Source organism: Silene latifolia, chromosome Y, assembly GCF_048544455.1.
Source record: "Silene latifolia isolate original U9 population chromosome Y, ASM4854445v1, whole genome shotgun sequence".
NCBI lineage: Eukaryota > Viridiplantae > Streptophyta > Magnoliopsida > Caryophyllales > Caryophyllaceae > Silene > Silene latifolia.
Genome location: NC_133538.1, coordinates 196,615,024 through 196,642,206, shown reverse-complemented (window position 1 = coordinate 196,642,206; position 27,183 = coordinate 196,615,024). Strand labels below are relative to the sequence as shown.

The 27,183-nt window shown below is 40.4% G+C and overlaps 1 protein-coding gene across 1 annotated transcript; it reads right to left on the bottom strand.

Annotated features, from left to right (window-relative positions):
* Positions 1-22,855: 22,855 nt before the first annotated feature.
* On the bottom strand, positions 22,856-25,741 carry LOC141629768 (uncharacterized). The gene is made up of 4 exons (XM_074442717.1): positions 25,539-25,741; positions 25,106-25,445; positions 23,799-24,769; positions 22,856-23,495 (listed from the first exon to the last, which is right to left on the bottom strand). Exons 1-4 carry the CDS (start codon positions 25,739-25,741, stop codon positions 22,856-22,858), a joined length of 2,154 nt encoding a protein of 717 aa, XP_074298818.1.
* Positions 25,742-27,183: the final 1,442 nt, after the last annotated feature.

The window sequence follows — 27,183 nt, the reverse complement described above, 5'->3', positions numbered from 1 at the left end:
TTGGATTTGATCGAGTTTTCTTACAACAAGAGCTACCACATGAGTATTGGGATGCCTCCGTTCGAGACTTTGTATGGGCGGAGGTGTAGGAGTCCAATTTGCTGGGATGGTAGAGCTGAGGCAGTGGTTTTAGGAGCACAGATGGTTGAGGAGATGATAGACCAAGTGAAAGTGATTAGACAAAAGATAAAAGCGGCCCAGGATTGACAAAAGAGCTATGTAGACTTACATCGCTGTGGCATAGAGTTTCAGGTTGGGGATAAGGTTCTTCTGAAAGTATCTCCTATGCGAGGGGTTATGAGGTTTTGTAATAAAGGGAAGCTGAGCCAGAAGTTCATTGGACCATATGAGATTTTGGATCGTGTGGGAGACGCTGCTTACCGGTTAGCTTTAGCACCAGCTTTGGATCGTGTACATAATGTGTTTCATGTGTCTCAGTTACGAAAGTATGTTAGTAATCCTTCCCATGTGTTAGAGGTGGAGAACATCGAGTTGGATGAATCTTTGCTTATCTTGAGGTGCCAAAACAGATTCTTGATCGTAAGGTTCGGAAAACTAGGTCCGGGGAAACGGTGTTGCTTAAGGTTTTATGGTCTAATCATGAGGTTGAGGAAGCTACTTGGGAGGCGGAAGAGGCTATGAGGGAGTGGTATCCGTCTCTTTTTTATCAAGTATGTGTGGTTACGGGGTTGTAACCATGTTTCTTTTAAGGGGGTAGGTGATACGAACTGGGCAGCGGAATTAAGAACGAATTGGACAGTGCTGAGGACTGTTCGTACTAGGTACGCGCGGACCTGAAACTGATTAATTTAGAGAACAAAAGATTAAAGATGAACGGACAGTTTTTGGCGAACTGAACGTACTAGGTACGACCAGTTCTGATTTTTGTATATAAGGGATAGTGTTTTGAACAAGCAAGACCTATTACTTGATCAAAGTGAGTGAGATCAAGACCTATTGATCAACAACTCGAGAATTTTAATTAGAATCGCGTTCTAATCAAAACCAGTTATTTTTCTAAGCAAGAAACGATTTTTGTAAACACAAGTTTGAGCAAATTTCTGAATGATTTTATTCATGAACTTGAAGGCTTTATATAAGCCCCAAGGAAGCCGTGCAAAAGGTCCAAGCAAGGTGAAGAGTTGAGCAATCACTCTTCACTTAATTACAATACTTAAAGCTACTAGTTCATTGAACTTAGACAATCACTAATTAAGTTAAGATATTATTGTAACATAATCTGAAAATGTAAAGTAAAAACGTCTTGTTGGACCGTCCTCCTTGGAATGCGTGCTCCCCCCATCAGCTCCTCTATTCCACACTTAGCAAATTCACAAAGGAAGGATAATTGGAGCTCATAGGCTGAAAATTACGAGCCAACATCAGACCATCACCGTGAGTGTTCACAACCAGCTCGTCCAACTCCGAGTCACTAGCTTGGTTCTCATCATCCCCTCCCACTTGAAAAGGAATTGACCTCAATTCAGCTAGGCCATCGTCATCCAAGTAAGGAGAGAGATCACCAACATTAAAAGTGGCATGAACACCATAATCACCGGGAAGTTCAACCTTGTAAGCATTGTTGTTGACTCGACCCACAATCTTGTAAGGACCTTCCGCTCTAGGCATGAGTTTATTCTTTCGTTTGCTTGGAAATCGCTCCTTTCTCAAATGCACCCAAACCAAGTCTCCAACCTCGAACACCCTTGGCTTCTTATTTTTGCTTGACTTGCGTTTGTAGGCTGCATTCACGGCCTCAATTCTGGCCCGGACTTGCTCATGGAGCTTCAACATTGCTTTCAGCTTGGACTCGGCATCTTTATGCACCAACTCATCTTTAGGCAACGGAATTAAATCCAAAGGAAGGTAAGGATTAATACCGTATACGATTTCAAATGGTGAATGACCCGTAGCATGAGTAGGCGACCTGTTATAAGCAAATTCGGCATGAGAAAGCTTGAGATCCCAATCCTTTTGTGTCTTGCTCACAAGCCCACGCAACAAAGTTACCAAAGTTCGATTTGTGACTTCGGTTTGCACATCCGTTTGAGGATGGTGAGAGGTACTAAATAGCAACTTTATACCCACTTTCCTCCATAATGTATTCCAAAAGTAGCTTAAGAATTTAGAATCCCGATCCGACACAATAGTCTTTGGAATGCCATGTAACCTCACAATTTCCCGATAGTATAAATCAGCCACATTAGAAGCATCATCGGTTTTATGGCAAGCAACGAAATGAGCCATCTTGGAAAAACGATCAACCAACACCATGATAGCATCCTTACCACGTTGAGTGCGTGGCAAAGCGACAATGAAATCCATTGAAACATCGTCCCAAGGTCTGACCAGAATTGGTAAGGGAGTATATTCGCCCGGTTTGAACTTGGTTTTCGACACTTGACAAGTAACACACTTACCCACGATATTGTGAACATCTTTTTGCAATCGTGGCTACAAGAAATGCTCTTGCAAGATCTCCACGGTCTTTGCCACCCCGAAATGGCCAGCTAACCCTCCACCGTGACCCTCCCTTACAGGTAGTTCCCGGATAGGATGCTTAGGAACACAAAGTCGATTTCCCTTAAAAAGAAAACTGTCTTGAATCAAATACTCTCCCTTAGCTCCTGATTTGCACTCAAGATATATTGCACCAAAGTCTCCATCTTCAACATAGTAATCCTTCAAGTTTTAAAGCCCAAAAGACGAACATCAAGTGTGGACAGCAAGGTATAACGACGAGATAAAGCATCGGCTACAACATTAATCTTCCCATCTTTATATTAGGATGAAAAGTGAAATGATTGTAAGAATTCAACCCATTTCGCATGCCTATGATTCAACTTCTGCGGCCCATTAATATACTTCAAGGATTCATGATCGGAATGCAATATAAAATGGTTAGGACGGAGATAGTGACTCCAATGATCAAGAGCCCGAACAATAGCATAAAATTCCTTATCATAAGTGCAATAATTCAATCGAGCTCCACCCAATTTCTCCGAAAAATAGGCTATAGGTCTTTTCCCTTGGATCAAAACAGCACCTATACCTACGCCACTAGCATCACACTCAACCTCGAATGGTTGAGAAAAATCGGGTAACGCCAAGATAGGAGCGGTACACAACCGTTCCTTAATCAGTTCAAAGGTTTCTTTAGTTGCCACACCCCACTCAAACCCGCCCTTCTTCAAACATTCCGTAATAGGACTGGTTATGGTGCTAAAATTACGAATGAATCGTCGATAAAAGGAAGCAAGCCCATGAAAAGATCGTACCTCACTACCTGTTTTAGGCTCCAGCCATGATCGAATTGCTTCGATTTTTTATTGATCAACCGAAACACCATTCTTGGACACCACGTATCCCAAGAACACCACGCTCTCCACAAGAAAAGAGCACTTCTCTCGCTTCCCATAAAGTTTCTGATTACGTAATGTTTCGAACACTTGTCTCAAATGTTCAAAATGCTCATCAATAGTCCTGCTATACACCAAAATATCGTCAAGATAAACCACAACAAATCTGCCCAAGAAGGATTTAAGTACCTCATTCATCAATCTCATGAAGGTACTTGGAGCATTGGTAAGGCCGAATGGCATGACGGTCCATTCATACAATACATGCTTCGTTTTAAAAGCCGTCTTCCATTCATCACCCTCATGCATCCGAATATGATGGTAACCACTTCTAAGGTCGATTTTTGAGAAGATAAACGAATCATGAAGCTCGTCAAGCATATCATCAAGTCTCGGTATTGGAAAGCGATATTTAATGGTTATGTTATTTACAGCATGGCTATCAACACACATACGCCATGAACCATCTTTCTTTGGTACGAGTAACACCGGAACAGCACAAGGACTCATACTTTCACGCACATAACCCCTCTCCATTAACTCATCAATTTGCCTTTGAAGTTCTTTTGTTTCTTCCGGATTACATCGATAAGCAGCCTTGTTTGGAAGAGTTGAGCCCGGAATAAGATCAATTTGATGTTCAATGCCTCGAATAGGAGGCAAACCAGCGGGTAATTCATCGGGAAACACATCCCCAAACTCCTTAAGCAAATCGTCAATTGGGTTATGTTCCTGCAAAACAACATTAGCACTCTAATTTTCTTTAGCAACAAGAAAATAAACTTGCTCTCCATGATCAACGACACGTTCCACATCCCGTTCTCCAATCAACATAGCAGCATGTGCTTTTGCTTTCGGTTTTGAACCTAAAGCACGGACAGCTTGTGGTGACATTGGTTTAAGCACAATTCGTTTCCCTTTGTCTATCAACTCATACTAGTTACTCCTCCCTCTATGCAACACATCTCGGTCATATTGTCATGGTCGTTCCAAGAAAATATGACAAGCATCCATGGGAATAACGTCACACAACACCTCATCGACATAGGAACCCATAACCAAACCAACCCGGGCCTGTTTTGTCACCTTAACGCTGCTACCATCATCTAACCAATGCAACGCATATGGGTGTGGGTGTTTAGTAGTCACAAGACCCAATTTTGACACCATTTCAGTCGAGGCCGCGTTGGTACAACTATCCCCATCGATAATTAGACTACGCCACTTATCATTTACCCGACACTTGGTATGAAACAATTGATTTCTTTGTTCCGAATCAGTAGGTATAGTCTTTACTTGTAAGGTTCGTAAAACCAGATTTGTGTCGTAAATTGGTGCCTCATAGTCCTCTACTAACTCGTCCTCTTCCTCACCTTCATTGAAATTAAACAGTTCACCCAATTGTTCTTCCTCGGCCAACAACTCATCTCTACACTCTACTGCCTCTCTCAAGGTCACGACTCTTTTGTTTGGACACGTACTTTGATAATGACCGAAACCTTGACATTTGAAACAACGGACTTTGGACAGATTAGTCTCCTTGGCCGTGGTCCTAGGGGTAGTGTTTGAGGATGCCGTGGCTTTGCTAGGACTCACAAACGAACTACTAGGTGTTTCGGTTTTAGGGGTTGTTTCAGTTTTGGTCCATGATTTATTCTTTCCCGAGTCTGAACTCGACCCTACCCCATATTTAGACTTCCCTTGTGACTCCTCTTTCAAACAAAGACCACAAAGAGTATCAAAATCAGAATATGGGTATAACTCAACGGAACTAGCAATATTATAATTCAATCCACGCAAAAATCTAGACATTTTCTGCTCTTCTACTTCCTCCAATTCACCCATCAAACATAAGTTTTCAAATTCATCAATATACTCACTAACACTTAATTTTCCTTGTCTCAAATCAGCAATCTTACGATATGTAGCTGATGCGTATGGCGGGACGGTTAATAAACGACCACGCATCATAAAATTCAAAGACAAGTTTATGAATAATTGAGTAGCAGTGAAGGAGTTCTTTGACCCAAAAATTCAAGAAGTATGCATGATCTCGACTCAAGAAAACGAGACCCGCGTGGGAACGCACTAAGAACTGTGTGGTCCAAATGTGCCGCCCCAAAAGAAGAGGCGTAAATCAACCACGTGGAAGAGGTGGTGAATTTTGAGGACCAAGCAAAACCAAGCCCAAATAATACATTATTCACACACAAGGATTGGATGGGCTCAAATAAAAGAAACGGAAATATGTGCGATCGAGGCTCAAGACCCGCAAGAACCTTGATACCGTGTGGGAACAAGAGGAATGCCGTGTGGGAACAAGAGAAAGGGCAGGAATGTGGCGGCACCAAGGGGAAGAGAATCCCATTTTGTTTTTTTGCATTTTCAAACTAGGTTGAATAAAAGTTGACAAAAGAGTCTAGGTTATAAGTTCTATGTGTTCATTCATCCTAGAACTTACAAACTAGCCTTAAATGCTTGCTTGGAGGCCAAGGCTTTTGTCCTATATAAAGGACCTAGCCTCCTAATTTGTAATCATCAAAGAATTAAGAAAACCTTTTAGAGAGAGAAACTTGTGTTTCAATCTTTTCCAAAGAGTCGATGCTTTCGAGTCTTGCCTTGAACTAAGGACGCGCTCCGCGGTTTAAGTTGAATTACTTGACGCGTTTTCGAGTAATTCCCCATTGTTATCGCTATAGGTCTAGTGATAACAAATATCTCATTGATTCGATCTCTTCACAAGGAATCGAAGCAAATATCCTTTATTTCTTGCACAACACAAACCCAAAAACAGAAACAATTAAGTCTTCCGCTCCGTATACGCTTCAAGTGGTATCAGAGATTCGGCTCTTGATCACCCACAAAAATCAAGACGGTCCTGAGAAAGTCCATATCAATTAGTAGTTGAATATTCAATCGTGATTGGTATTCAAAGGTTAAAATCAACGAGGTAGTTGAGGTTTAATCGATTGGATCTTTAAGGCACGGATTGAACAAAAAAAAGAGAAAAAAAAACACTGTTCACGCGGTACTTTTCACGGTACTGTTCATCTAAAAAAAAGAAAGAAAGAAATCCGAGACTTCAAAAAAAAAAAAAAAACCATTACCAAACATGAACTTCGACGATCCCAACTTCCTTGAGAATCTTCAAAGAGTTTTGAAAAATTTACAAGAAAACGATTCCAAGTGGTTGCCTAGACGAGAAGGAACCGTTGAAGAGTTCAAAGTGAGTGAACTACCCGAGTTCACGGGAGGCACGGACCCCGAGGACTACCTCGAATGGGAATGGAAAATCGAACGAATGTTTGATTTCAAAGTTCTGGATGACGCGAAATGCTGCAAGTACGCTATTCGAAGACTTAGTGGAGGGGCTTCACTATGGTACGAGAGTTTGAAAGCAAGGCGTGCTCGCGCTGGAAAAAAGAAATTATCATCTTGGGATTCTCTTAAACGCAAGTTGCGCAAGAAATATGTTCCAGCAACTTATACGCTTACGACTTATCGTAAGATCGCCAATCTCAACCAAGGGAGTACGACGAATAGTGTTGGCAAACCCAAGTCGGCTGCCACCCCTAGTTCCAAGGCAAGAACGCCCGATTCTAAGGAAACAAGTCTCTCCAAAGTGCGATGTTTAAAGTGTCCGGGGTTTGGGCATTATCAAAGCACGTGTCCAAATAAACGATTCATTACCTCGAGAGATGTTGTTGCGTGTCAGGATGAGTTGTTTGATGAGGAGGAATGATTGGGTGATGTGTTCAATCTCAAATAAAGAGAAAAGGGCGAGATTATGGAGCCATTGAGTGATGATGATCAAATTAAACATGTGATCGAAGATGACATATTTTCCAACTTGTATGAACCTCATACAAGAGGTACTTCTTTATTTGATCCAAGTCTACCAATTGTTTTTGATGAAGAATTGGAAGAAGTTTATGAAGAAACTCTCATGGAAGAAAGTGATCATACAAGTTATGACGATGCAACTCAAGATAATCTTAATCTTGTGCCAAACTCGGATGAGGAATTCAGGGATATCTTTCCCAAGGAACTACCCGCTGGCTTACCATATATTAGAGGGATTGAACGCCAAATTGATCTCATTCCCGAAGCTTCGTTACCGAATAAAGCGGCTTATCGATGCAACCCAATGGAAACAAAAGAGTTGCAATGACTAATGGAGGAGCTAATGGATCAAGGCTATGTTCGTGAAAACCTGATTCCATGTGTCGTCCCTACTCTACTTGTCCCAAAGAAGGATGGGATGTGGCGAATGTGCATTGATAGTCAAGCCATGACCAACATAACTATCAAATATCGTTTTCCTACCCCAAGGCTTAACGACATGCTTGATGAGTTACATGGGTCCGAGATCTTTTCTAAGATTGACTTGAGGAGTGGTTATCACCAGATGCGAATGAGAGAAAGAGATAAGTAAAAACCACGTTCAAGACTAGACATGGGCTGTACGAGTGGACCGTCATGCCATTCGGATTGACCAATACTCCGAGTACTATTATGCGACTCATGAACGAGGTAATCAAACCTTTCTTGAGCGGATTTGTTGCCGTCTATTTGGATGACATTTTGGGGTACAGTCGAACTGAGAAAGAACATTCCCTACACTTTCGAGAGGTGCTCGACATACTTCGAGGGCAGAAACTCTATGAAAAGTAGGAGAAGTGGTCGTTGTGGGTCGAGAGTGTCATCTTTCTCGACTATATGGTATCTAAAGACAGGGTTTCGGTGGAATAAATCAAAATTGAAGAAATCAAGGCATGGCTTACTTCTAAGACCACCAGGAAGGTCCGATCATTTCATGGACTCGCATCATTCTATCGGAGGTTCATTCGGGACTTTAGTACCATTACTAGTCCTATCACTGAGTGTAAGAAAAGGGGAACCTTCGTATGGACCCCAGCTGCTCAAAAGGCATTCGAGACGATTATTCGAAAACTTTGCGAGGCATCTTTATTGGCACTCCCAGATTTCACTCAACCATTCCAGATAGAATGTGATGCAAGCAGTGTTGGAATTGGAACCGTACTAATACAAGGAAGGCGACCCTATTTCTCCGAGAAATTGAATGGAGCCAGGCTCAATTACTCGACGTACAACAAGGAATTTTATGCTATCGTGAGAGCTATTCAATATTGGAGTCATTACCTTTGGCCGAGTCATTTCATCCTGCACTCGGACCACGAATCACTGAAGCACATCAATGGACAACAAAAGTTAAACCCACGGCATGCCAAGTGGTTGGAGTTCCTACAATCCTTTCACTTTTAATCAAAGTATAAACGTAGCAAGAGTAATGTGGTGGCTGATGCTCTCTCACGACGGTACTCATTATTGAACGTGCTCGATGTCCGATTACTTGGATTTGAGGCATTGAAGGATTACTACGAGCATGGTCCCAACTTTGGAGAAACCTTCGATATTTGCAAGTCCGGAACTCATGATGAGTTCATTATTCCAGATGGTTTCCTCTTCAAAGGTAATAGACTTTATGTTCCAAAACCTCCAACTCGGGAACTCCTTATTCGAGAAGCTCATGGAGGTGGAGTTGGAGTACATTTTGGGGTAAACAAAACTGTAGATATTCTCAAAGAGCATTTTCGTTGGCCCCAACTGCAAAGAGACGTGCAGGATGTGATACGAAGGTGGGAACCGTATCAAGTCAAAGAACCGTATCAATCACCAATTGACAAATACATTGATGAGAAGCTACATGGTTGGAACTCTAATTTCTTATTGAAGTCAATTTTCATGGAAGCTCATGATGATCTTGTTGCTTCGAGCAACCATTATTTGGATTTTGGTAGAATTATGCATGGAAGGTGGTGGGAAGGAAATCACAAGAAAGTAAAGCACAAGAAAAGATGACACAAAATGGTTGTGATTTACAATACTAATTACAAATTCAAATCACCGGAGATGGATAAACATGAAGACTACATTGAAGATGATGAGCTGAAGAAAAGATCAACGGGGTGCGTAAACTGCTTCATGTTCTTAATCAAGTTTGAATCTAACTTCCAGATTTGTTTTGATCCCGGTGGCATCAAAGATGATTCGACTACGTGTTCAGGCTTGTTCGGGTTTATAATATTCATCTTTGATCCCGACATACTGAGGCAAAGAATTGAGGACAATTCTTTTTAAGGGAGAGAATATGATGCGTATGGCGGGACGGTTAATAAACGACCACGCATCATAAAATTCAAAGACAAGTTTATGAATAATTGAGTAGCAGTGAAGGAGTTCTTTGACCCAAAAATTCAAGAAGTATGCATGATCTCGACTCAAGAAAACGAGACCCGCGTGGGAACACACTAAGAACTGTGTGGTCCAAATGTGCCGTCCCAAAAGAAGAGGCGTAAATCAACCACATGGAAGAGGTGCTGAATTTTGAGGACCAAGCAAAACCAAGCCCAAATAATACATTATTCACACACAAGGATTGGATGGGCTCAAATAAAAGAAACGGAAATATGTGCTATCGAGGCTCAAGACCCGCAAGAACCTTGATACCGTGTGGGAACAAGAGGAATGCCGTGTGGGAACAAGAGAAAGGGCAGGAATGTGGCGGCACCAAGGGGAGGAGAATCCCATTTTGTTTTTTTTGCATTTTCAAACTAGGTTGAATAAAAGTTGACAAAAGGGTCTAGGTTTTAAGTTCTATGTGTTCATTCATCCTAGAACTTACAAACTAGCATTAAATGCTTGCTTGGAGGCCAAGGCTTTTATCCTATATAAAGGACCTAGCCTCCTCATTTGTAATCATCAAAGAATTAAGAAAACCTTTTAGAGAGAGAAACTTGTGTTTCAATATTTTCCAAAGAGTCGATGCTTTCGAGTCTTGCCTTGAACTAAGGACGCGCTCCGCGGTTTAAGTTGAATTACTTGACGCGTTTTTGAGTAATTCCCCATTGTTATCGCTTTAGTCTAGTGATAACAAATATCCCATTGATTCGATCTCTTCACAAGGAATCGAAGCAAATATCCTTTATTTCTCGAACAACACAAACCCAAAAACAAATACAATTAAATCTTCCACTCCTTATACGCTTTAGTAGCTAACCTATGGGTCGTTGGCACATACCTTTTACGAAGTTTACGTTTCAGAGACTCCCAAGAATCTATCTTTTCCTTCCCCGCGCGTACCCTCTTGGCCTTCAACCCTTCAAACCAAAGAGATGCTCCTTTGCTTAATTTCAGAATTGCATACTTGCACCTTTTCTCATCATCCAATTCCTTGAAATCAAACATACGATCTATCTTCCGTTCCCACTCCAAATAGGCCTCGGGATCAGCCCCTCCAACGAACTCAGATAGTTCGTTAACTTTGAATGGTTCAGCCACCCTTTCAAAACGCCTTGGTTGCCACCTATCATCCCTTTCTTGCACGTTTCTCAAGGCATCACAGAGTTGCTGCAAAAAGTTAGGATTATCAAAATCCATAGATAAATAAGGATCAAGAGCCGAAGCTCTGATACCACAAATGATACGAACTGGGCAGCGGAATTAAGAACGAATTGGATAGTGCCGAGGACTGTTCGTACTAGGTACGTGCAGACCTGAAACTGATTAATTTAGAGAACAAAAGATTAAAGATGAACGGACTGTTTTTGGCGAACCGAACGTCTTAGGTACGACCATTTCTGATTTTTGTATATAAGGGATAGTGTTTTGAACAAGCAAGACCTATTACTTGATCAAAGTGAGTGAGATAAAGACCTATTGATCAACAACTCAAGAATTTTAATTAGAATCGCGTTCTAATCAAAACCAGTTATGTTTCTAAGCAAGAAAAGATTTTTGTAAACAAAAGTTTGAGCAAATTTCTGAATGATTTTATTCATGAACTTGAAGGCTTTATATAAGCCCCAAGGAAGCCGTGCAAAAGGTCCAAGCAAGGTGAAGAGTTGAGCAATCACTCTTCACTTAATTACAATACTTAAAGCTACTAGTTCATTGAACTTAGACAATCACTAATTAAGCTAAGATATTATTGTAACATAATCTGAAAATGTAAAGTAAAAACGTCTTGTTGGACCGTCCTCCTTAGAATGCGTGCTCCCCCCCATCAGCTCCTCTATTCCACACTTAGCAAATTCACAAAGGAAGGATAATTGGAGCTCATAGGCTGAAAATTACGAGCCAACATCAGACCATGACCGTGAGTGTTCACAACCAGCTCGTCCAACTCCGAGTCACTAGCTTGGTTCGCATCAGTAGGAGATGATTCGCATAAGGTTTTGGTGTGGTTTTATGTTAGTTTTTGTATAGTTAGTAGTTGTTTTGTGTCGGGTTGAGTTGTGGTTGGGCTTTTTGTTTTGAGTTTTGTTGTGTTGCAGTGTCATGGTTGACTTAGTGTGTCTGTTTTTGATTATGGGTTTGAACTTTGGGGACGAAGTTCATTTTTAAGGAGGGAGGACTATAATACTACGGTTTTCTGTGCTCTTGGGTAATCTATCGAGTAATGCTTACTCTGTCGAGTAAGTGAGTTTTAGTTACAAACCAGTATACTGTCTGATAGGTACTCGATCGAGTAGGTGTCACTCGATCGAGTAGGCGACACTCTATTTGAGTAAGTGACTTACTCAATCGAGTAAGTGGGTTTTACGGGTTGTTTCGCCGGGTTTTGATAGCAACGTGAAAATGTTATATAAAGTTATTTTATCAATTTCTTTTTAATTTTTCACTGTTTCTAAACTATTTACACAAAAGAAAAGTTACGTAGCTTCTTATTCTTTTATTGCTATCAAATCCTAAGGGCTAGAGTCGTCGGATCGTTGAGTTCTTTACGCCGTTGAGACCGTCGCATCGTGGGTAAGATTCTAGTATGATTTTTATGTCATTTTATTGATTTTAGTTGAAATCCTAATTGGGTATTTTGGGGGTTTTGGGAGTATTGTGATGGTTAGATAGTAATTGTATGATTGTGTGATTATAGGAGGTAATTTCGTAGAAGAACGGTTTTGATTAGCTGATTATGACGATCGTGGTGAATTGCTTTTCCAAGTATGGTTTACCTACTCGGTTATTGATTACATTATATTTGATGGTTGATTGTGGTTGATCGTTTAATATTGTTGATATATATCATATTGGGTATTGGTAATTATTAATTGTTGTTGTATGGTGGTTGGTTGTGTTTGTTTGTGTTTCGCGAGGTGTGTCCTCGGCTGAGTGGAGTCACTTGCGGGAGTGGCTTCACGCCCTTGATTCGCCCCTTGTGGTTCCCGTCACAAGGGGGATGTGCACATTAAGAAATTTGGGTTTTCACTCGATATTGATGAGAGGGGCTTAGGTGGGAACGGCTGCGGTCCCCCACTGGCGGTGTGGATTACTGGTTGCGGCTGGTAATCTGGCAGGGCTAGACCTTCTGGCTAGTCAGGTGATTGGACATGTGGCGGATTTGGGTGATTGTGTGTACTATTGATATTGTTGTATCTTATATTGTGTAATCAGTAACTGACCCCGCTTATTTTTTTTTTAAAAACTATGGTGATCCATTTGGGAATGGTGAAAAGTTCTTGAGCAGGTATGAGATGGACGCGCATGGGATAGCTGGGATTGAGTCACCACGTGTCACTAGAGTCTTCCGTTGTGTCTTTGAATTTATATTTCTTTTCAATTGGTTTTGGTACTTTGGAACAAATGTATTTCACTTTACAGTTTTGGGATTTTGGTTATGTAATCGCTTAAACTTATTTATCTAAGTATATTCTTTATGGTCAATTTGATATACATTGCCTCTGGTAACTGAGATGGTAGCACTTCCATGTATTAGGTGGTCTAGGTAAGGCACCTTGGTGTATGGGGGTGTTACAAAATAATTATTTCTATGTATGACCTACAAGTTATCATTGTAGTGTTGTCATTATTTGTGCTAATTATTTGTATTTTTTTGTATCAAGGTATTTTTTTTATGCATAAGCTTAGATGATTTGGTCTAAATATAAGATAAGATTTTGCTTAAGCTTAGGTGAATGTACGCCCCTTTGTCTAGATAGGACAATAATTTTGCTAGTGATCAGAAAGACTCAATTGGCATATTTATAATCACCATATAAGAAAAATTTTAACCATCTTCTGATTGACGTAATGCCTTCTATGTAAGTATTGCTTATGATGGCTAAGGGAAGTTCAATATGATTGTTTAAGTTACTTCTAAATTGAGTATAAAGTGTGACCTTATTTGATTTTTCAGAGAAATGTTTTCTTGTCAATTAACTTTAATAAGGAGGAGGAAGAAGAAGCATGTTGAATTGTTGTTGACAATTATGGTTGTTATTAATATAGTTACTATTATATATGTAATATTGTGTATACTGGATGTGGCTATTCATAAAATTGAGCGCCCACGATATAGTAAAGACGAGAAAAGATATATTAGGCGAAGACACTTGCATACACTTACTAATCATAGTGATATATTTTGTAAGAGTAAACTTCGTGTGAATAGAAGAACTTTTTATGTACTTTGTGAGATGTTTAAAGATATTGGAGATTGTTCTATATATTATTTATATGACAATGGGATGAAATAACTTTATTTAATAGTTGTTTTCCTTATTGACATTGTTTTGTATATAGCATGGAAATTGGGCAGGCATCTCAAAGCGAAAGGGGAAAAAATAAGCGCATTTGGACTAAACTGGAAGAAGAACATCTAATTAATGGACTACTAGAACTTAATAATGATCCAGAATGGAAAGCAGATGGTAGTTTCAAGAATGGTTTTATGAATAAGTTGGAGGAGATGTTGAATAAAATTTTTCCAGGATGTGGCTTAAAAGCAGTTCCTCATACTGAATCAAAAATTAAATGGTTCAAGGACAAATACAGTGCGCTTACAGAGATGTTTCGCACTTCTGGTTCTTCCTGGAATGAGGAGAAATATATGATACAGTGTGAAAGACAATCATATGAAGATTTTTGCAACGTAATGCACTTTCTCTACCTCTCTTTCTCCATTTCTTATGATTTTTTTTGTTTTACAAGTTAAATTGATCTCTACATTATTGTTTTAGCAAAACAAAAGTGCTCAAGGATTATGGAACGTTCCGTTTCCACACTTTGATAAATTGGCAATTATATATGGTCCTGATCGAGCTACTGGAACTAATTCCAAAACTTTTGTCCAAGCGATGGATAACCATCAAAATGAGGCTGTTGACTTAAGTAGGGATAAAAGTGACGAAGACGAACCAATGTTGAACAACAATCAGGGGTCGACTGCTAAGCCATCTACTTCTGCTAGTACTGTCCAGGGAGGTGGACAGGAGACTAGTGGCAAGATTTTCATGATGCAGAAGAATGCAGCTGAGGATGATGCTCATGTAATCACGGGTACTTTTCTTGTTAATGGTATCTTTACCTTTATTTGTTTGATTCGGGGGCGTCCCAATCTTTTATATCATCGAGTCAAGCTAAGCTTTTGGGTTTGAGAGAGTTTGAGCCTGTAAAAGAGGAAGTTTTTATATCGTCGGGTGAGTCTGTATCTTATGGGAGGTTGTATAAGCGTGTATCTATGTTAGTTGGGCGGGTTGACCTACCAGTGAACTTGTTAGAGTTTCCGATGGATGGTTTTGAGATGATAGTTGGCATGGATTGGGTGGGTAAGTATAAAGCTAGAATAGACTATCACCAAAAGAGAGTCTCTTTGAGAGGTCCTAAGGGAGTTAGTGTGTCTTATTGTGGGATTGTTGTCAAACCCAAAGTCAAAGTGAATATAGCGGTAACATTAAAGTCTTATCTGAGGAAGGGGTGTCCGTTGATTCTATGCCATATGAAAGACCATAGTACAGTGAGTTTGACAGTTGATCAGATACCAGTGGTGGGTGAGTTTCCAGATGTTTTTCCAGAGGAGATACCAGGTTTACCACTGAAGAGAGAGATAGATTTCAGTGTGGAGTTGAACCAAGGGACGGGACCAATCTCTAAGGCCCCGTACCGTATGGGTTCTAAGGAGTTAGAGGAGCTGAAGAAACAGCTGGATGATTTGATTCATAAGGGATACATTAGACCTAGTGTATCACCGTGGGGAGCACACGTTCTGTTTGTGAAAAAGAAAGATGGGAGTTTGAGGTTGTGCATCGATTACAGAGAGTTGAACAAGGTCACAGTGAAGAATAAGTATCCTTTGCCAAGGATAGATGATTTATTTGACCAGTTGAATGGGGCAGCTGTCTTTTCTAAGATTGATTTGAGGTCGGGTTACCATTAGGTGAATATTCGGGATGAGGACATACCGAAGAAAGCATTTACATCGAGGTATGGTCACTATGAGTATGTTGTGATGCCGTTTGGGTTATCTAATACACCTGCAGTGTTTATGGATTTGATGAACCGGGTCTTCAGTCAGTTTATGGATCGGTTTGTTGTGGTCTTCATCGATGATATCTTAGTCTATTCTAAGACTAATGAGGAGCATGAGGAGGACTTGAGGTTGGTGTTGCAAACTTTGCATGATAATCAGTTATATGCAAAGTTGACAAAGTGTGAGTTCTGGCTCGAGGAGATTGCCTTTATAGGGCATGTGATTTCAAAGAAAGGTGTAGCTGTGGATTCGGCAAAGATAGAGGCAGTCACTCGGTGGGAAGCACCGAAGAATATAGCAGAGATCAGGAGTGTCTTGGGTTTGGCAGGGTACTACAGTCGGTTTGTGGAAGACTTTTCTAAGATAGTCAGACCTATGACAACGTTGATGAGGAAAGAGAACAGGTTTCGTTGAGATGAAAGTTGTGAGACAAAGTTCCAAACATTAAAGGAGCTGATAGGGGAATATGCCATGGATATTATATACCACAAAGGGAAGGCAAATGTGGTTGCTGATGCGCTGACCAGGAAGAGTGTACATTCTCTATGCACAAATATGTCTTTGATGAGGTTGAGAGATGAGGTGGGGAAGATGGGGATACATATGATACAGAAAGGGTATGCTAGAGGGGACTTGATAGTGGAGCCAGATCTTTATGAGGATATTAGCAGTAAACAGGCTTTGGATCCTAAGATTGAGGAGTGGAGAGCTGGAGTAGAGAAAGGTACAGTGTCTCGATTCTCTATTCATACAGATGGTAGTGTGAGATTTGATGGCAGGTAGTGTTTTCCTAATGATGAGGAGTTGAAAAAGGTGATTATGACAGAGGCTCATTGCACACCATATTTGGTACATCCAGGTGGTGACAAGTTGTATAAAGATTTGAAGAAGACTTTCTGGTGGTCTGGGATGAAGAAGGAAACAGCTGAGTTTGTGGCTCGATGTTTGACATGTCAGAGGGTTAAGGGAGAGCAGCGACGACCACAAGGTAAGATTCAGTCTCTTGAGGTACCTAAGTGGAAATGGGAATCTATCTCCATGGATTTTATAGTGGGTTTGCCGAGGAGTCAACAGGGTAACAACATGATATGGGTAATAGTTGACTGTTTGACCAAGTCAGCTCACTTTGTTCCGATAAAAGATACTTGGACCAAGATACAGTTAGCTTTGGTTGAAGGAAGCATGTGGTTTGTTTGCATGGGGTGCCTAAGGATATAGTGTCAGATAGAGATGCGAGGTTCATATCACGGTTTTGGAGAGAGTTGAAGGAGTTGATGGGAACTACTTTGAAGATGAGTACAGCTTTTCATCCTGCGGCACATGAACAGACAAAGAGGACCATCAAGACTTTGGAGGATATGTTGCGAGCCTGTATGATGGAGTTTGGTGGTAGCTGGGTGGATAGGTTGTATCTTATTGAGTTTTTTTTATAACAACAGCTATCACACGAGTATTGGGATGACACCGTTTGAGGCTTTGTATGGGAGGAGGTGTAGGAGTCCAATTTGTTGGGATGATAGAGCCGAGGTCGTGGTTTTAGGACCACAAATGGTACAGGAGATGGTAGAAGAGGTTAAGCTGATTAGGTAAAAGATGAAAGCGGCCCAGGATCGACAAAAGAGTTATTCAGATTTTCATCGTCGTGACATAGAGTTTCTGGTTGGGAACAAGGTTCTTTTGAAAGTGTCTCCAATGCGTTGGGTCAAGAGGTTTGGTAAGAAAGGGAAGTTGAGCCATAAGTTCATCGGACCATATGAGATTCTGGATCGTGTGGGTGAGGTTGCTTACCGGTTAGCGTTGCAAGCAGCTTTGGATAGAGTGCATAATGTGTTTCATGTGTCGCGGTTACGGAAGTATGTGACCGATCCCTCACATGTGTTAGAGGTGGAGAATATAAAGTTAGATGAGTCCTTGTCTTATCTTGAGTTGCCAAAACAGATTCTTGATCGCAAGGTTCAGAAAACTAGACATAGGGAAACAGTGTTGCTTAAGGTTCTTTGGTCTAACCATGAGGTTGAGGAGGCTACTTGGGAGGCGGAAGAGACTATAAGGGAGCGACATCCGTCTCTTTTTGATCAGGTATGTGTGGTTAAGGGGTCGTAACCATTTTTCTTTTAGGGGGGTAGGAGATGGTCGCATAAGGTTTAGTGTGATTTTATGTTAGTTTTAATACAGTTAGTAGGTTCTTTGAGTCAGTTTGAGTTTTGGTTGGGAGTTTTGTTTTGAGTTTTGGTTATGTTGTTGTGTCGGAGTTGAGATAGTATGTTTTGTTTATGTGTATGGGTCGAACTTGAGGGACGAAGTTCTTTTTAAGGAGGAAAGACTGTAATACTACGGTTTTCTATGTCTATGGGTACTCTATCGAGTGGGGCTTACTCTGTCGAGTAATTATGTTTTTACCCAAAACAGTAGTCTGCCTGATGGGTACTCGATCGAGTATGTGGGACACTCGATCGAGTAAGGGTCACTCGATCGAGTAAGTTGGTCTTACGGGTAATTTTAGCCGTGTTTTGTTAATAACGCGTGATTAGTAAAAAAGGATTCCGTCATTCTTCTTAATCACTTTTTCACCTTTCTAAAACCCTTCAAAAGAAAAGAAGTTACGTAGTTCTCTTCCATCGCGTTATTAGCAAATCCCAAGGGCTAGGATCGTCGGATTGTCTTGTTCTTTACGTCGTTGAGATCGTCGTGTCAAGGGTAAGCTTCTTGTATAGTTTTTATATTGTTTCGTTGAGTTTGCTTAAAGCCCTAATTGGTTAATATAGGAGGAGGATTCGTTGGGGAACATTACTGATTAGCTGTTGTGACGGTCTTGTGGTTGCTATTCCAGGTAGGATTTCCCTACTCGGTTATTGTTTACATGTGTTGTGGTGGTTGATCATTGTTGTTGGTATATATCATATCGGAATTGGTAAATAGTGATTGTTGTGGTATAATGTGGTTGTTGTATAATTGTCTGTGTTTGCGAGGTGCGTCCTCGGCTGAGTGGAGTCACTTGCGGGATTGGCTTCACGCCCTTGATTCGCCCTCTGTGGAACCCGCCACAGAGGGGATGTGCACATTTAGGAACTTGGGTTATCGCTCGGATGAGATGAGTGGGGCTTAGGTGGGAATGGCTACGGTCCCCCACTGGTGGTGTGGAATACTTGTTGCGATGGGTATTCTGGTAGGACTACACACTTTGGTGTGTAGTCAGGTGTGAGGTGATATGATGGAGATTGGCTGGTTGAATTGGATTGTTGTATTGCTATTGTGGTATTGTTTTATGTAAACAGTAACTGACCCCGATTTAAATGTTTTGAAAACTGTGGTGATCCATTCGGGGATGGTGAGCAGTTATTGAGCAGGTAAGAGATGATGCGCATGGGATAGCTGGGTCGAGTTGCCACGAGATGTCTAGGAGTCTTCCGATGTGTCATTAACATTCATTTACATTATTTTGGATTAGTACTTTTGGAATAGTTGTATTTACTTTATCAGTTATGGGATTTGGACTTGTATCACTTTAAATTCATTTATTAAAGTACGTTTCTTTATTGTCTATTTGATATACATTGCCTTAGGTAACCGAGATGCTAGCATTCCCATGCCTTAAGTGGTCCTGGTAAGGCACTTGGAATATGGGGGTGTTACAGATACATTCGATCAAGTGTATCACATTGGGGTGCACCAGTTCTATTTATGAAGAAGAAAGACGGTAGTATGAGGTTGTGCATAGACTACAGAGAGTTAAACCATGTTGCCATAAAGAACAGGTATCCTTTACCGAGGATTGATGATCTTTTTGACTAGCTGAGTAGACCTGGGGTGTTCTCCAAGATTGATCTGAGATCGGGTTATCACCAGCTGAGGATTGCGGATGAGGATATTTCTAAGATAGCTTTCCGATCTCGATATGGTCACTATGAGTATGTGGTGATGCCTTTCGGGTCGACTAATGGACCGGCAGTATTCATGGATCTCATGAAAAGAATCTTCAGTCCGTTTCTGGATAGGTTTGTAGTGCTTTTCATTGATGACATCTTGGTCTATTCTAAGACTTAAGAAGAACACGAGGAGCATGTGAGTTTGGTACTGCAAACCTTGCGAGATAATCAGTTATATGCAAAGTTATCCAAGTGTGAGTTCTGGTTGGAAAGAATGACTTTTCTAAGTTAGGTGATTTCAAAAGATGGTGTGTCGGCAGATCCTAGTAAGATTGAGGCGGTGTCAAACTGGGAAGCACTGAAGCATATGGCTGAGATCCGGAGTTTCTTGGGTTTAGCTGGCTATTACAGGATGTTCGTGAAGGATTTATCTAAGAACGCTAGACCAATGATAACTTTGATGAGGAAAAAGACCAGATTTCGTTGGGATGAGAGTCGTGATATGGCGTTCCAAACATTAAATGAGTGTTTGACTACAACTCCCATTCTAGCCTTACCTGAGGGATGTGATAATTTTAAGGTTTATGTCGATGCTTCGAAGAATAGGTTGGGATGGGTTGTGTTTTGATGTAGAATGGGAAGGCCATTGCCTATTTGTCGAGGCAGTTGAAACCGTGTGAGGAGAACTATCCTACTCATGACTTGGAGCTGGATGCGGTTGTTTTTTCTCTAAAGATTTGGAGGCACTATCTGTACGGGGCAGCCTTTAAGGTGTTTTCGGATCATAAGAGTTTGAAGTACATCTACACTCAGAAGGAGTTGAACATGCGTCACAGACGGTGGATTGGTCTGATTGGGGACTATGATATGGAGATCGTTTATCATAAGGGGAAGGCTAATGTGGTTGCAGATGTTGTGAGTAGAAAGTGTGTGCATTCGATATGCACTGCCATGTCACTGATAAAACTGAGGGATGAGATGACTAAGATGGGGATTCATATGATTTGCAAGGGAGATGCCATCAGTGATTTGACAATTGAGCCTAAACTATATGATGACATAAAAAGGAAATAGAAACTTGATCCCAAGATTCAGGAGTGGAAGACAAGGGTAGGAGATGGTATAGTTTGAATATTTTCTATCCACACAGATGGGAGTGTTTGATTCGATGGAAGATGGTGTGATGTAAAATCTGGTCGATTTTATGGGGTTAAACAGTACGTTGGCCTATTCGATTTGTGTTGTATAATACGCAGCGGAATATTAAACTTTTTATTTGATTTTTATATGTTTTTGAACGAAAATTAAAAGGATATGACGTGAATAAACTCTCCTCCCTCGCAAGGAACTCGAACTCACACACGACTGGGTTTTTGTGACTCTCACCTCGCAAGGATCAATCACTCTCTAATCTCTCCCTCGCAAGAAAGAAATAAGACTCTCAAAGCTCGCAAGCAATAAGCAACAAGAAAACTTGTATTAATCTCTAAACTTGAATGAATAAAACTGAATACAAAAGACCCTATTTATACTATAAGGAAACCGACCTCCCTTCCCTAAAGTTCCTTAACTTGTCCTAAACTGATTAGGAAATCCGACCCATATTATGGCAAATTGCCTTATTACAATCTTGCTAAGATTAGGAAAGAAACTATAAGGAAATAACAATACTACCTTAAATTTATTGACTAGAATTAGGAAAGCAAAAATAAGGAAACTAATAATCTTAAACACCTCCATCAGCACCGACCTTGACCCTCCTTGGTTGTCGTGTTGACTTAGACGAACTCCAGCCCGTCACCTTGGCCTCTTCATGCTCTCATATTCACGATACTTGAGCCCATTTTGAAACCTTCAGAAATGTGAGTTACATTTCGACTAATTAAAACTTCATTTTTATTTTCTTCAAGTGCTCCTGCATCATTCTCCCCTTCTTTTTGAGAATTTGACCTCAAATTTTCGTCATCTAAGTACGGTGAGAAATCTCCAACATTGAATGTCGCACTTACACCTCCATACTCACTCGACAATTCTAACTTGTAGGCATTAGTCCCATAGATTTCAAGTATCTTGAATGGTCCATCGGCTCTTGGCATCAATTTATTCTTCCTCTTGGATGGGAAATGTTCCTTCCTTAAGTGTAACCATACTAAGTCTCCAACTTTGAAAACAGGTTGCTTTCGATGTTTATTTGCTTTCTCCTTGTATCTAGCATTGGCTTTCTCGATTTGTGCTTTAACTTGTTCACAAACTCGAAGAAATGCAGCTTGTCTTTCCTTTGCTTCGAAACTCATCACATTCTTCTTTGGTATAGGAACCAAATCAATAGGAAGATACAGATTCACCCCATAAACAATTTCGAATGGTGATCTTCCCGTGGTCATTGATGGCGTTCGGTTGTATGCAAACTCAGCATGAGCTAACTTAACATCCCAATCTTTCGTACTCTTGCTAACCAAACCTCGTAACAAGCTTCCCAAAGTTCTATTAGTCACCTCGGTTTATTCATCTGTTTGTGGATGATGAGAAGTACTAAATAACAGCTTCGTTCCAACCAATCTCCATAATGTCTTCCAAAAGTAGCTTAAGAACTTAACATCTCGATCCAACACAATAGTAAGTGGAATACCATGTAATCGAACAATCTCTTTGTAATAAAGTTCAGCAATATTGGTAGCATCATTGGTTTTATGACATGGGATGAAATGCGCCATCTTTGAAAATCGATCTACAACAACCATAATTGAATCCTTTCCTCTTTGAGTTCTAGGTAAACCAAGTATAAAGTCCATACTTACCTCATTCCACGGTTGTGTAGGTACGGGCAGGGGCGTATAAAGTCCCTTATTGAACGTGCTCTTTGCCTTTTGACACACCACACACTTAGCCACGATCTCTTGCATATCTTTGCTCATCTTTGGCCAATAAAAATGCTCACTCAAAATATCATTAGTCTTGTTTACTCCAAAGTGTCCAGCTATTGCACCACCATGAGCTTCACGAATCAAAAGCTCTCGAATTGATCCGTTGGGAATACATAATCGATTGCCTTTGAATAGATAACTGTCTTGAATAGTATATAACCCCGTTAGCTCAATAATCTCCTTAGCAAACTCTGGATCAGATTTGTACAGTTCTTTGATATGTTCAAACCCAAGCATTCTCGCATCTAACTCGATCAACCAAGTATGTCTTTGAGATAACGCATCAGCAACAACATTAGAAGCTCCCATCTTATACTTTGATGAGAAAGTAAAAGATTGTAGAAACTCAACCCACTTGGCATATCTTTGATTTAACTTCTATTGTCCATGAATATGCTTCAATGCTTCATGATCCGAATGTAACACAAATGGTTTAGGTCGCAAATAATGACCCCAATGATCCAATGCTCTCACAATTGCATAGAACTCCTTATCATAAGTCGAGTAATTCAATCGCGCACCACCCAACTTTTCACTAAAGTAAGCTACTGGCCATTTATCTTGCACCAAAACAGCCCCAATCCCAACTCCACTCGCATCACACTTAACTTCGAATAATTTATCAAAATTAGGAAGTGTTAAAACAGGTGCGGAGCTTAATTTAGATTTTACCTCTTCGAATGCCTTCTCTGCACTAGGAGTCCATACAAATTCACCCTTCTTCGTCAACTCGGTTATAGGCGCCATGATTGTACTGAAATTTTGGATAAACCTTCGATAAAATGAAGCCAAACCATGGAAACTACGAACCTCAGTTGTTGATTTAGGAACCGGCCATGCCTTGATTGCCTTCACCTTGGACGGATCCATGCTCACACCATTCTCACCAACAATATAACCTAGGAACACCACGCTTGACACCATGAACGTGCACTTCTCCATTTTGCCACATAGTTTCTGTTTTCGTAGCATTTTAAACACTTCACGGAGATGTTCAATATGTTCCTCCTTGCTCTTGCTATAAATAAGAATATCATCGAGATACACCACCACAAACTTGTTTCAGAACGACTTCAACACTTCGTTCATCAATCTCATAAACGAACTAGGAGCATTACAAAGACCAAATGGCATAACGAGCCACTCATACAACCCTTGCTTAGTCTTGAACGCTATTTTCCTCGTCACCTTCACGAATTCTCATTTGATGATAACCACTTCGTAAATCAAGCTTCGAAAATACCCGTGATCCACTCAACTTGTCTAACATATCATCCAACCTCGGCATAGGAAATCAATATTTTATTGTGATATTGTTAACAGCCCTACTATCAATACACATCCTCCAAGTCCCATCTTTCTTTGGAACCAATAGAGCTGGTACGGCACAAGGACACAAATTTCTTGAACAGAACCCCTATCAATTAATTCTTGTACTTGCCTTTGTAATTCTTCTGCTTCTCCGGGATTACAACGATAGGCTGGTTTATTTGGTAATTGAGCTCCTGGAATTAAGTCAATTTGATGTTCAATACCTCTTAAAGGAGGTAATCCAACCGGTAATTCTTCGGGAAATACATCGCAAAACTCCTTTAATAGTCCTTGAACTTCACGGCTGCTTCCTTCACCATTGTCTTCTAATTCACGAACCATAAGAACAGAGGCTTGTTCTCCACGAGCTAGAACCTCTTCAACCTCACGAGCTTTCATAAATAAGCTCCCCTTCTTTGATTTCAGCTCCTTGATTTTATTAGGTGATAAAGGCTTCAAATTGAATGTTGTTTTGCCGTTGGTCACGCTATATACGTTAGTTCTTCCATCATGTTCAACCTTTCGATCAAACTGCCATGGTCGTCCCAATAGAATATGGCATTCACTCATAGAAATCACGTCGCACCAAATATCATCATTATAAGGTCCCAAGCTCAAAGAAACTAATGCTTGCTTCCTTACTTGTATTCCATTGTCCCCATTCAACCAATGCAATTTATATGGCTTATTATGATTCTTGGTTTGTAATTTCAGCTCATCAACTAACTCCTTTGACACAACATTGGTACATGATCCACTATCAATGATTAGATTGCAAATTTTAGAATGTACCTTGCAACGAGTGTGAAATATTTGCTCCCTTTGTTCAGCTTCAACCGGAGTTGTTTCCACATGAAGATTACGAATTACCAAACACTCCTTTTCACTCAATGGATCAACATCATAGGCGACACCTTCTTCTTCGTCCACTTCAATATCAAGACAGTCATGTTGACTGTTTGGTTTGAACGAATGCTGGAACTATGTTGCGCAATTCTTGAGCGGTAAGTGCTCTCTTTTGTGGACATTCGTTAGCTATGTGACCATAGCCTTGGCATTTAAAACAGCGCCTTAATGAGCTACCCTTAGGTTCCACGACACCCTTACCTTTGTCCTTTACTTATTCTGCCACAACTTCCTTTTGCTTGCTCGTTGTTGGTTTAGAATAAGAACTCGAGCCAGAACTTGCTCCTTTCGAATAGGTATAGGATTTCTTTGTTTTGTATTGCTTTTCCAATTTTAGAGCCAAACGACACACATCATCAAACCCATTGTAAATCTGAACTTCAACTTTTGATGCAAGTGACGGTATTAGACCTTGATGAATCTTGCAACTCTAAGCTCTTCCTTCTCTTCAAGATCACAAACAATCATCATCCTTTCAAATTCTTTAATGTACTCGACCACGGACAGATTTTCTTGTGATGAAGATTGCAATTTTAGGTAATTTTCTTGCTCATAATCTCTTGGTAAGAATCTCCTCATAAGGTGCTTCTTAAGTTTCTCCCAACTATCAATCTTGCTCTTCTTATCTCGCTTCCTCTGTTTTTTCAAGTTTTCATACCACAATGATGCATATTTAGTTAGTTTTAGAATAGCTACCTTGAATTGTTTATGCTCATCGTATTCCTTGTACTCGAAAACTCGTTCAGCTTGCCTAATCCAATCCAAAAACTTTTCGGAATCCAAATCTCCATTGAAATCAGGTATGTCAAGTTTTAGACCTCGATCATCATCATTTTTGTTCTACTTTTTGGACTTGGAAACCGCATCATCAGAATATGATCCATGAGACCTACTACGACTTGGACTTCGTTCTCTACCTCGTCCAATTGGAAGGTTCTTCATCATATACTTTAGCTCGGCCATAGCTTGTTTCATCTCATCTAGCTGTTCTTGAAGTATGCTTGAACCATCCCCGGTTGTCTTGCTGGAATCGTCCTCTCCCGGCATCCTTACTTCCCAAGATTAACTTGTTAAGAAACAAATTAATAACCTTGCTCTGATACCAAATTTATGTAAAATCTGGTCGATTTTATGGGTTTAAACAGTACGTTGGCCTGTTCGATTTGTGTCGTATAATACGCAGCGGAATATTAAACTTTTTATTTGATTTTTATATGTTTTTGAACGAAAATTAAAAGGATATGATGTGAATAAACTCTCCTCCCTCGCAAGAAACTCGAACTCACACACGACTGGGTTTTTGTGACTCTCACCTCGCAAGGATCAATCACACTCTAATCTCTCCCTCGCAAGAAAGAAATAAGACTCTCAAAGCTCGCAAGCAATAAGCAACAAGAAAACTTGTATTAATCTCTAAACTTGAATGAATAAAACTGAATACAAAAGACCCTATTTATACTATAAGGAAACCGACCTCCCTTCCCTAAACTTCCTTAACTTTTCCTAAACTGATTAGGAAATCCGACCCATATTGTGGCAAATTGCCTTATTACAATCTTGCTAAGATTAGGAAAGAAACTATAAGGAAATAACAATACTACCTTAAATTTATTGACTAGAATTAGGAAAGCAAAAATAAGGAAACTAATAATCTTAAACACCTCCATCAGCACCGACCTTGACCCTCCTTGGTTGGCGTGTTGACTTAGACGGACTCCAGCCCGTCACCTTGGCCTCTCCATGCTATCATATTCACGATACTTGAGCCCATTTTGAAAACTTCAGAAATGTGAGTTACATTTCGAGTAATTAAGACTTCATTTTCATTTTCTTCAAGTGCTCCTGCATCATGGTGTGTACCTAGTGACGTTGACTTGAAGAAGTTAATCATGATGGAGGCTCATTGCACTCCTTATTTGGTACATTCGGGTGGTGACAAGCTCTATAAGGACTTGAAGAAGGCATTTTAGTGGTCCGGCATGAAGAAAGTTGTCGCAGAGTTCTTGGCTAGGTGTTTGACTTGCCAGAGCGAAAAGGGAGAGCAACGGAGACCACAAGATAAGATTCAGTCACTTGAAGTGCCGGAATTGAAATGGGAATTGATTTCTATGGATTTTATCGTGGGGTTACCGAGGACTCAGCAGGGTAATAACATGATTTGGGTTATCGTCGACCGTTTGATAAAGTCAGCTTATTTTGAATGAAAGATACTTGGAGTAAAATTCAGTTGGCGCTGGGATACAAGAAACATGTGGTGCGGTTACACGGGGTATCAAAACATATAGTGTCGGATAGGGTTACGAGGTTTATATCCCGGTTTTGGCAAGAGTTGCAGGAATTAATGCGGACTACCATAAAGATGAGTACGGCGTTTCATCATGCGACAGATGGTCAAACTGAGAGAACTATCAAGACTTTAGAGGACATGTTACGAGCTTGTACGATGGAACTTGGTGGGAGTTGGGAGGATATACTAGATCTGATAGATT

Bases quoted from the DNA above. Each gene is read 5' to 3' on its own strand.
- LOC141629768 (XM_074442717.1), bottom strand. From the start codon at position 25,741: ATGCCGGGAGAGGACGATTCCAGCAAGACAACCGGGGATGGTTCAAGC. The intron at 25,446-25,538 runs GTAGAACAAAAA...GGATTGGATTAG, and splicing joins GCGGTTTCCAAGTCCAAAAA to GCAAGCTGAACGAGTTTTCG. The intron at 23,496-23,798 runs GTTAACAATATC...TCTTATTTATAG, and splicing joins TGTGTATTGATAGTAGGGCT to CAAGAGCAAGGAGGAACATA.